At 37.9% G+C, this 12,486-nt stretch overlaps 1 protein-coding gene across 1 annotated transcript in view; it reads right to left on the bottom strand.

Moving 5' to 3' along the window:
- The window catches only part of LOC150089623 (1-phosphatidylinositol 4,5-bisphosphate phosphodiesterase epsilon-1-like), a 634,994-nt gene that overhangs the window by 411,280 nt on the left and 211,228 nt on the right, over positions 1–12,486 (bottom strand). The window contains exons 13-14 of the mRNA XM_090390053.1: positions 10,257–10,427; positions 4,955–5,221 (exon numbers count right to left, since the gene is read on the bottom strand). Coding sequence (XP_090246179.1) covers positions 4,955–5,221; positions 10,257–10,427 — 438 coding nt within the window. The remainder of the gene's footprint in view (positions 1–4,954; positions 5,222–10,256; positions 10,428–12,486) is intronic.

The following is a 12,486-nucleotide window of genomic DNA, read 5'->3' as shown; positions in this document are numbered from 1 at the left end:
CCTGAATTAAGGCTCGGACAAAATGTTATTCCAGTAGTGTCAGACACAAAATTCTTGGGACTTGTGTTTGATAAAAAGCTGACCTTTCTCGAACATATTCGTCAGCTTCGTACAAAATGCACGAGGGGACTCAATATTCTCCGCTCTCTCTCCTCAACGCGTTGGGGAGCAGATCGATGCACCCTACTGCGGCTTTACCGTGCACTTGTACGACCCAAATTAGACTACGGGTCCCAGGTATACTCCTCAGCTAGAGATAGTGTCCTCCGATGGCTGGACCCTGTCCACCATCAGGCTATCCGTATCGCTACTGGAGCTTTTCGAACATCTCCTGTCCAGAGCTTATACGTCGAAGCAAGCGAACCATCGTTATCCCTTCGACGTAAGCAGTTGTCTTTAAACTATGCTTTAAAGTTGAAATCCCTGCCAGACCATCCTACGTGGGCATCCGTTTTTGAGCCACGTTGGGAAAACTTGTACAATACCCGTCAGACTGCCAACCGACCTTTTGGTATTCGTGTCCAAGAGCTAATCAGAGAGTTTAACATCATGGTAGACAAGGTGGCACAAACACCAAAAGAAACTCTTCCACCCTGGCATGCTCATCCCCCACCGTGCGACTTTTCCCTTAAGAAATGGGTAAAGTCTGAGACCTCATCATCTGTCTACCAGCAGCTCTACTCTGCACACCAAGCTGAGCACTCAGACTTCCTGCCCGTTTACACAGACGGCTCGAAGTCTGAATCGTGCGTAGGATCTGCTGCTGTCTTTCCGGACACTATAATATCTCAGCAGATTCCTCCCGAATCCAGCATATACACTGCAGAACTGTATGCTATAGAGCTAGCCTTGGATCACATTCGAACTTGTCAATTCCAAAGGTCAATAATATATTCCGATTCTTTGAGTGTATTACAGGCTTTATTATCTCTGAGACACAATTCTCATCCAGTTCTTTGTCGGATTCAGCAGAAGAGACATTCTCTTTATGAATGCAAGTTTGATATCCGCTTCTGCTGGATTCCTAGCCACATTGGGATAAAGGGAAATGATTTGGCTGACGCTGCAGCCAAATCAGCAACACCCACTCATAATCGTTGCCTGTTAGTCCCCTATACAGACTACAGGCAAATAATACGCAAAAAGATATATTCCCAATGGCAAGAACTATGGCACAGACAGAGAACAAATAAATTATATCAAATAAAGCCTGTAATAGAAACATGGCAGTCTAGTCTGCGCAGGAATCGGAGCGAGGAAGTTGTTCTTGCCCGACTCCGCATAGGACACAGTCATCTGACACATTCGTTTCTGCTGAGGGCGGATGACCCTCCTATGTGCGAGTCTTGCGACACCATTTTATCAATAAAGCATATTTTAATAGATTGCGTTAATTTTACCCATGTTCGCAATATATATTTTACCGCTTTTACTCATCCGACTGAGCCTTATACACTCAGTCAGATTTTATCAGACAACGACCACGTGTCGGCAGTTTTTAAGTTTATACAAGCTATTAACATATATACACATATATAAATAACAATTTGACGAGGTAACCTTTTTAAAGGTTACCAGAATTTCTTTGTTGATATTTTAATCGTTTCCTGGCGCAATATAACCGTAGTTGTTTTTGCGCCATTAAAACCGAAATCAAATCAAATCATTAGCTCAGAATTTTGTATCTACATTCAGTAACTTGGACAGACATGAAGCCTTCACTTGTCCGTTGACTGTGAGGATTCTAGTCTGCCTATTTCTTTCTTGACCTAGTTGATGTTGTTTCACTGAATTCTCTCTTAAGAAAATTAAAAGTATCCATAGTGAAGTATGCACGGGATATTGCCGTTCCCGAGAATTCTCCAGAATTTCCGAAAATTTTATTTTATTAATTAAATATTTTCTATCTTTTTGATAAGAATTTTTGTCCTTCTTCTAATCATAAAACACTATAATAATGAACTGCACATTGTGGTCTACAGTGGCGGACAAAAAAAACTGCATCACTTGTGAATTTTGCAAATGTGTTTTGCGCTGCATTGTGGGTTGCAGAAATGTTCGAAATGCATTTGTTAGACGGGATATATATATATATATATATATATATATATATATCTGTGAATGAAATCCCATAAAAAGACTCCACCTGATTACCTAATTGCCATATCTTCCCAAAGGGTAAAATGCGTAATTAAAGGAAACCATGCAAATGGCAATCATGACAACCAAACATACATTTTATTGCATTTACGTGTACAAAATTAAATGACAAGTTAACGTAATAGTTTTAGGTACTGTAAATTAGCAAAATAAGTTCTCTCGAGCTGCAATTACAGCCTTGCAACGATCTAGCATAGAGTTAATCAAATTCTGGATACCACACCCTTACAATGCTCTCCTGCAGCTGACTCTTACTCGTAGACTTGTTCTGAGCAATTTTAGACAACATTATGTACCAGCAATTTTCAATAGGATTCAAATTTGCACTGTTGCTGGGCCAGTCTAACACTGTAATGCCAGCATTTCTGAGGGATGACTGCACCCTTAAGGGAGAAAAACGTTGGAAAACATTGGTGTAAGTATGTTTTAAGCCTTATACCTTCCAAATAGCATAAAACTTACCAATTTTGTTGAGTGGCAGGGTGCTGAATCCTGTTGAAAAATGCAGTTTTGGACGTCTGTGTGGTGATTCCTAATAACGGGTTTCAGGCACTCCTCCAAGATAGCAGTGTAGGTTTCTGCATTCACCATTCCGTTAATAAACTTAATTCGCCCACCCCTTTACTTATGCATCCTTAGACCATCTGACCGGCGTGGTACTTTACAGTCGGTGTTATGCAGTCAGGATGGTATGTCTCTGATTTTCGTCTTTTGACATATCGCTTCCCATCCGAGCCATGCAGGTTGAATTTCGATTCTTCAGAAAAGATGACAGTGTACCATTGCTCTTTTGCCCATGAAACATGCGTTTTAGCCCAAGCAAGTTGCTTCTTCCTCATTTGTTGGGTCAACAAAGACTTCTTCTTGTGCCGATAGGCAATCAGATGACATTCCGAAAGTCGTCTTTGAATAGTTCGTGCACTTGTTCCATCTCAAAGTCCAGTTTTAGATCAGGAGCACTAGCATGGCGATTAAGAAGGCATAGCCGTTTCAAATATCGACCTTGGGAAGGCGTAGTCACTCTCTTACGGCCTGATCCAGGTCTTCTCTTCACATCACCAGTTTCATGCTTTAATTTCAGCACCCGGGATAATTTTGACTGGTGGCAATCTATTTTATCAGCGATAGCATGCGTAGAAAGCCCTTCCTGGGACAGAGCAACAGCTACACTTTTTTTTTCTTGGTGTCAACTTAACATAATTAGCCATGCTTACACCTCCTCAAAACAGGATACTAATGAGCGTGTATACCCTTCCAACGCCGTATTTATAGAAGGGGCTGATGCAATACCTTGCAATTACTGTCTGATGCAATACCTTTGGTTTGCGACAAACAAAATGACTGTAATCAAACAATATCTTATACGTTTCACTACAAATGTTACTTTTTTTTAAGGTGATGCAGTTTTTTTGTCCGCCACTGTATTAGTAAAAATCTAAAATTTAAGGGGAATTAGATATTTTAAAAATGCGAATCATACATGTAAACAGAAAATTTTATTACATTGATACAGCGACAGATAGGCAACATTATTCTATACATATATTCGAAAACACCGTAAGTTCGAGATTAGCATAAAAGAAATCCCAAGTAAAGAGTAATACTGAAACAAAACAAATAATAAGAAAAACTAATATTAACATCTACAATTATTGTCGGAAAGCCTGGATCTTTGCTTAGTTACAAATAAGCCTGAAGTAGAAAAATTTCTTTCATTTTGGGTTGAAGTAAGTCTAATTGTTAGCAGTGCATCTAAAGATTTTTAAGATTCGCTGTCAGTGTTCATATAAATTCATCTCACTTCTTAACGATGAATATACCTTATTTGATTGGATTGGCTCTGCTTTTGCCATTGAAATGGATATATCTCTCGCTAACTTGATTTTTAGATCCGTTTCTAATTCCCCGTGTTCGGAATTTTCAATTTATTTGTTCGTACTGTTTTCTCTTTCAGTCTCTTCTATCGAAATACATTTTTATTTGAAAATTCGTTCCATTATCGATTTCACAGATCGCATAATTTCATTTTTATTTGCCATAGTAAAAAAAAAAAAAAAAAAAAAAAATCATTAACCTCATTTGAACCATTTGGATTGCTTAAATATCTAAGGGACACCTAGACTTTATCTCTACGTTTAAAAAGCTGCTGTTTAATCTCCTTTAAAAGCTTATTACTTAAAACCGAATTTTGATTTTCCACATTACGAAAGAGGAATCTAAAAATTTCTTCCCTTGTTAGTAGATTTGCGTTATGATTACTTAATGCTTCAACTGCGAGTCGCACGGGTTTTAAGCAGTTTAATATATCTTCGGCGATTTTTGGATATCCGTCCTTCCATAGATAAGAGAGCTTCATGTAAAGCAATTTTTATCGGTGTTAAAATCCTGAAAAATCTCTCACTTTCTAATGAAATGGTTATTTGCAACTATATTTAAATAAAAAGAAAGCATTTGAAAATAAACTACGTAGCAGTCTGTATATAACAAAAATAAAATCTTAATTTCTCGGGAAATGTTTTTGCTTTTCTTGGGGATCGGGAATTTTAAAGTTAGGATTTTTTTTCCCCGAGAATTGTCGGAGAGAAAACCTATTCATTATTGCATGAGCCAATGTGGCAAAATAGCCTTAAAACATTTAAAATCGGCTTTCTAAAACATTGTACACAGGTCCAAATTGCAGTTCAGAGAAAATTAACTATTAGTAGCAAATGATAGGTACCATTTTCGCAAGCTTTTCTCCAATATAGTAACTGTTACTTCACCAAGAAAATCAAACAGATAAAACTAAACTTACCTTAATTGTCTTCACCATGTTTTTTGCTGAATAGTACATTGGAGGAACACATTCTTGTAAAGTGATAGTATTGGAGAGAGAAGGTTTGTTACCATTGGCACTCATCCATTGTTTTAGAATGAAGCTACCTTTGGGGATTCTCCAAGCTGTACAGTTAGTCTGTGAGCTACTTGTTTCCGAATGATGATTTTGATCGTCGTCGGACTCAACTGTCGGCATCTTATGTCGAGAAGAGTTAGGAGAAATTACTTCGTGTAATGGTATTTCCTGAAATAATAAGAAAAAAAAATGTACAAAACATTACGCTGCTGTTGTTTTCGATTAAATGCCAAAGCATATATTCTATGAGAATTGCAGACATTTTGTATGTCCGTATGCCTGTTTTATGGGATGAAAACCGATTCAGGAATGAAATTCAGTTGTCACATTAGCGGGATTAAATAACCCAGGAAAGTAGCTACTAACTGATATTAATGCAATTGATCTTTCAGAATATAATAAAGATTTTTGTAACTTCGACAACATTAAAAATAAAGTAAGCCGATAGATCTCTACAAGCAACGTTATTTTATTGTAATTATTAAATTTATTCATCTCAGTATCACCCAAGGAACAGTAAGCAAACTAGAGGGGAAGAAAGCGTATACCAACTCTCAGGAAGGATTTTCATTTCATTTATAATTTGGACCTTTTAGTAAGATTTGTTGAGCATTCCAAATATCATTAAAATTGGACTAATAGAAATGCTACCATTATTAATTCTTTGTCCGTCGGTCTGCGTGTAATAACTTCCCAGTGGACGGATTTTAAGGAAATTTTATATTTCGCTCTGTAAGAAAGATTTGTCGACTCTTCCTATGTTTCATTAAAATCACACCAATAGAATTCTAGCAATTATTTTTTTTTTTTTTTTTTTTTGGAATATACACTGAAAGGATAGAATTCGTGAGATTTGGTTCCTGGGCAACGCGACGCTGTTACCCTTCTCGCTAGTGGACGAACCCGCCGCTTGGCAGGTATATAGGTTCACTGCAGACGGTAATTCGGTGTCAGTATGGATAAACGTCGTGTGTTAACCGACATTGAAAGATATGGATGATAATGGGTGCTATCGTGGCGCTATCCTCGTTCGACAGTATCGAGAGTGTATCGGGAACATGCCATTTCCGGAATAACATCTCATCGTGTACATGGCTGTGGGGGATGACTGTGGCCTTCGACGTCTGTCTCGCATTGTTTCAGCCAACCGGAGAGCGACAGTGGCACAAATCACCGCCAACTTCAACGAGGGAGGTGCCAGAAATGTCTCTACTAAGACCATCAGACGATCATTAGCCGCAATAGGTTATGGGAGCCGCCGACCCACCAGAGTCCCATTGCTAACAACACACGGGACTCTATGCCTCAAGTGGACGAAAGAACATCGACCTTGGGCGACTGGAGACGGGTCTCCTCGTCCGATGAGTCTCATTTCCAGTTATTTTGAGCGGACGGGAGGGTGCGTATCTGGCGGAAACCGCACGAAGCTATGCACCCGTCATGTCAACAAGATACTGTTCAGGCAGGTGGATGCTGTGGAAAGGTCGTGCTACAACAGTGCAATGAAAAAACGATGTCAGCCACTCAGCTGAAGACGAAAACTATTCCCCCTGATGCGTATTCTGTAGGATTTATCCTCTGTGAAATTTTTGTAGTAGACATCCATCTCCTGGATTGTGGAGCATCTCCATGGGCAGGGTTTTGTCGCCTATCCTAAGACTCCACGCCACAGACTGCAGGGAGGGGAGGGGAGGGCTCTTAAGGGTTTCGGGGATTTCCTCCAATTGTACATCTCCCAGAAACTTGGAGTATTGATTTCACCCGCTATCATTTTAATTGAAAGACGAGTAAGCTGAGGGTGAAGATCCGTTCCGTTACTTTTCTGTAATTAAGTAGTTTGGTAATATCTGAAGTGTGTGATGGGTGGCAGTTTATGCTTAGAAGAGCATTCCGCATTTTTTACCACCATGGAATGGCCTCCTGTTCACCAGACATGAACCCTTTGGGATGCTGTGGAAAGGTCCGTTCGAGCTTTGGATGCTCCATCCAGGAATGCGACAGAATTGTTGACAGCAGTGCACCAAGCATGGATGGAATTACCTGTGGAACGTTTTCGTGAACTAGTGGACTCAATGTCTCGCCGTGTGACTGCCCTTATCCGGGCGAAAGGTGGGCCTACACGTTACTAAGTAGGTATTCCATGATTTCTGTCCACTCCATGTATATCACATGGGCTAACCATATACTGTAGCTGAAGCAATGGATATTGTTTCCTGACATGAGCAGACACAAATTTCTTTGTTCGCGCATAAATAGTGCTTTTTGTTGTAAATCGTGAATTATTAACGTTTGTAAATGCTCTGAAATGAAATGCTCTTTGCAAATTAACTACCCTTTTTATTTTTTAACGAACTTATTTTTTCAGCAGGTGGCAAACCCCAGAAACTTATTTTTGCTGAACAGCATAGCACTCTAATACCACGTGAAATTAATGATATAGTTTATTAGGCTGTTCGGCTACATTACTGTACGTTACAGTGACGTTTTGGGTATCTTACAGATACCCATCATCAGACCATGCTGTTAGGGAAACAGAAAAGAGAAAAGGTTACTAATTTTGAATATTTTAGAACCAATATTGCAATTACCAAATTTTTACAATGATAAAATATGGTAATTGTAATATTCTAAAATGTGCAAAATTTTTAATCTTTTCTGTTTCCCCAACAGCATGGTCTGATGATGGGTGGCGGTAGATACAGGAAACGTCACTTTAATGTATTAATTATTGTGTAGACGAACAGCTTAATAAACTATACTGTATTATTAATTTAACATGGTATAAGAGTGGTATTAATATAATAATAACCTTAATGGAAAGCAATCACGTAGCGTCCTTCCCTAATTATACTAAACAGCACAATTATTCACATTTTAATCGATGGATTTTAGCTTCAGCTGAAATCCACTGTCATAATGCATGCAATGCATTCTTTTAAGGAGCAGCAGAACATGTCTATTTGTATAGGGCGGCACCTGGAACGTTAGTTCAACTCAGCCTCATTTCACTGTGAAGATAGACTCCTCCTGTAGAAATGGCTAGTATGTGTGTAAAGTGTTGTTTTTCGTGTGTTGCATGAGTTGAAACTGGCCATTTGGTTACCCGTACTATGGGGGGGGGGGGAAAGAGTATTTTAACAACTATACAAAAATTAAAAACATTATACACAATATTAACCTCAAAACCATCAGGTAATCAAACGATACCTTGAGGTTTTCAAAGTAAACAAGTACATCTACAAACACAAAAAAGGCCTACCAACCTCACTCCTTGGAATATACTGCAATCCTGCTACAAATATCAAACAGGAAAGAATAAATCTATGGAATAAACTCCTCTCCCTTTGGCAGGTTAGATGGGATGAAAAGTCCAACTGGAGAAGTCACCAGACTTTTTATCCCGGATGTCACCTTTGCCACGAATAAGCCGCATTGTAATTGGTTCTACCCATCCATGAGCACGTCCTACATCCTAACAGGACATGACGCTCTTAGAGCGAAACTGTTCCAATTCGGACTGGCGACAAATTCTCATTGCTCTGTGGGGAAGAGGAATCCTCGAACCACCAAACATTTTCACCAACGACGTCTTCAACAGAAGAATGCAGATGCTTCACCACACTGGATAATTCAACAAGCTCCTGCTGGGCTGTTCCCTGTGTCACCAGCCATCCTGGACTTGAATTCTTTTAATCTCTGAGGTTGTTCAGAGGTGTCAGCCACTGATGTTTATTATTATTAATTAATTTATTATATTTTTTTTCTGCTGGTACTCAGGACTGGGCATATTGAGTACGGGATTACTGGTATTGCACTACCTCCAGTGGATGCGGAATTTTGGCGCACTACCGAGGTGCAAATAGTAGATTATGCCGGCTCCACGTGTCTTGGGATGGGCATGAGGCAGCAGTTGCTAAGGCGTGTTGGCTGCTGACATTTAAGGCCCTGTTTACAGATTATGTAGTCAAGACAGATACAAGTTGCGGAGATGGACTCAGGTCCTGGAGCCGCTACAAATAGGCCACACACACACACACACACACACACACATATAAATATCATTGAGGTGCATACATACATTTCTTTTACTTTTGAGTCTTTGAGAGTTTTGTTGCGTTTTACAATTTTGTAAGGAAGCTCCATTTTCTGCTGGAGTTTCTTACACAGGTTCGAATGATTGTAAATAGTGTTTATATATTTATGTAAATAAATAAATTAAAAAAAAAAAATATATATATATATATATATATATATATATATCATTCTCCTGTGAAAGTCCGTTAGCTATTTCTGCTTATCACATTTGAAGTGGATTCCGGAACGATCACTATTAAAGGCCAAAATAATCACAGAATTTCTTGCAATGAAAGGGACATTCCATGACTATAGGTAGGACAGGTATCTGTTTATAATTGAGATAATACACAGTATATTTTTTTCCGGCATCAACGTCAGTTAGAAAGAGCAGTGTGCGAAATGGGGAAGTACAACACTGTGGTTCACAATTAAATGTTATTTTTGAGGGCCCTTTCGTGCATCGCTTACTTTGGTTATAGTGCTTTGGTTCATATAGGTCATTATAGGATAAGACTCAATCTTTATTGTGTGTTTTTACCGATCGATTTATACTGTACGTTGCGAGGCTGATTAATCAGGAATAACACTTCTGATAAAAACTACTCCATTTACTTGGAATACTTTAACTATAATTCACGCTTTTCAGAATTGATTCAAACACTGACGGCATTAGAACTTATCTTCTCCAAATGAGGAGCAAGTGACGAATTCTCTATACTATTATGGACGACCAAAATTCTTTTGAGAGGAAAGTAGCAGGAATAAATCCAAGCCAAGGATTTAAATTAAAGCCAAGGGCACTCTCATAATCGTTGGTGGTTCTACAAGATAGATCTGCAGATAAATATTTGTATTGTCATCTGAGATTTCTTTTTTTGACATAAAATGTTTTTTGTAGGCCCTTGAGAGCTTTGTAGATCCTAGGCAATGTGCTTAATCCTGGTAGAAAGGCGCTATTTTCGGCCAGTCAGATAAATTTATATTAGAACATTTTAAAAGCCTTCAAAATATAAGGACTGTATTCCTTGAAGATTTTTAAGTAGTTTAAATATTATCGGGTACAAATAACAATACATGCACTACTAAACAGGAAAACGTTTCTTTGTTTAAAAGAACGGATACAAACCTTAGCATCTTCTGTAATGGTTTTTAGTTTCATACTTTGTTCACTAGTTGGGCGAGAAAGAGTTTTCCTAGTTGTTGGCCTGGTTTCTTGGATTCGCAATTGTATTCCAGCCAACACAGCGGCTTCTTCTTTGGAACATGGCAATTCGCCATTGACTACAAGTTGCTGAAGCTGAAATCATAGAATAAAATCAATGTGAAGTAAATCCAAAATCTGTATGGATAAATAAAACATGTAAAACCATTAACGTATCTTTTAACAGAGGACTGTTCAGTAAATTTCACAAATTTCAAACATGGGCCAAATAACTCCATATCGCATTAATTTGCAGTTTCTCGATTAAGTTTATGTACGATTTTTTTTCTGAGCTCCTTTTGCTATATGTAGAGTGCCTGATTTTATTTACAAACTTCTCACCTACAGGGCGCGTAGATCCTGGGTAATTGTGAGAAAGCTGAGCATTACAGAGACTCGATACAAAGCAATCACTAGTATTAAAATACATAATTTGGATTAACAAAACCGAGTAAAGAGCAATTTCTTATACTCAGATGGTTTAAGTGTAAAATCAATGTTGTGATTATATTCAATACCTGAAGGAAACGCAGACAGAAATCAGGAAACGTAAACAAAGGACTAACAAGTAAGTGTTGAGTACGGGGGACTCGATAATACAATTTATAATATTGTAGACAAAAAGAGACCAGAGGAGTTGTCATATGGAGTGAAGAAGAACGCGACAGCAAAGAGCTCCATTGTTTCGACGATGAAAGGTAAGGCGATTTTAACAGCATAAGAATTTGATTTGAATTTTCTCAAGTCTGTGAGAAAGATATTCCAGTTGTGCGGACCAAATAAAAATGGGAAGTATAAGCTGCTCGTAGAGAAGAATTATAACTTTGTCACCCTTAAAAATCGAGGAAGAACTCTTAATTAAGCAGAAAAGTTTGGAATTCTGAGATATTAAATGGTCGACATGGAAAGAGGAATGAAGATCAGATCGGAACAGGATACCCAAGTGCTTGAATGTATCAATACGTGCAATTAGAGAGTTTCCGATATAATAATAATCAGTGAAGATCACAGGTCGAACTGTACGATTCGAGGGAAAGCGACATAATGTACATTTTAATGGGTTTAGAAACAAGCTATTTTCGTGAGCCAGAGAGAAAATCAAGACAGGACTGGAAATCACCACTGTGAAGCTGAAGAATACATAACTTTGTAAAGTTTAATAACATTAAAGTTTTAAAAGCGGACATAAGATTTCTCAAGATGTGCCTCAAGGCACGTCTTGAGAAATAGGAAATAGTTCATGAAGTACCATGGATTATTACAGATAGTTTACGATTTCTAATCAAGCATCCAGTAAAGGTGGTCATAGGATAACCATAAGAAGAAAGCTTGAGGAACAAAATATCGACGTAAACAGAGTCAAATGCATGTGAAATATCAGGAAATAACGAATCAATTTGATTTCCTATATCCAAGTTTCTAGGAAATGGAGAACAAGGCCAAATTAGAAACAGTTGATTTCCTGGGAAGAAAAGCATACTGATGATTATTGATAAAAGATTGAAGGTTGGAACAAAGATATTTATAAAGTAGGAGTTCAAAAATGATCGCAATTGTATTCAGTGTAGTAATAGATAATTATTAGACATAGCTTTCTGACCTTGTTTTTTATATATCAGGATAATACAGGACTCTTTGAACGCTGAAGGGTAGCAACCATGAAAAAGATAGTAATTGAAGAGATTTGCAAGAACTGAAACTAGAGGAGGACTTTTTTCCTTAAAGGAAAAAAGCAGTAGTGAAATCTTTAAGTCACAAAATCGCTGACTAGACTTATCAATAATGAGAATTAATCTATCAAAACAACTGTCGGTATTAGGTTCAAACGGATGAAAAGGGAATAAAATTTATGTTTTCGAGAGAATAAGAGTTTCGAAAAATGGTAGTAAAACGATTACCAATTACAAGAGGGCAGTTAATTGGGATATTCGAATCATTAGTTAACATAGGAATTCTCGGAGATCTCGATAGCTGTTTGAGATAGCACTATAACGGTCTGGAATTTAAATTTTGATTAAGTTCAGCTTCAACTGAAGTAAAGATAATGAGAATATTAAGATTTCTTAACATGAAGTCTAAGAGAAGAGAAGGAACAGTAACTAAAGTGTTTTTAATTTTAGATAACTTTTGTGAAAACAGTTTTTTGAGATGAATT

The sequence above is a fragment of the Mastigoproctus giganteus genome, chromosome 2 (assembly GCF_048544385.1).
Source record: "Mastigoproctus giganteus isolate SK-2022 chromosome 2, ASM4854438v1, whole genome shotgun sequence".
Classification (NCBI taxonomy): Eukaryota; Metazoa; Arthropoda; class Arachnida; order Uropygi; family Thelyphonidae; genus Mastigoproctus; species Mastigoproctus giganteus.
Note: the sequence above shows the minus strand (reverse complement) of the source record. Positions and strands in the feature narration are given on the sequence as shown.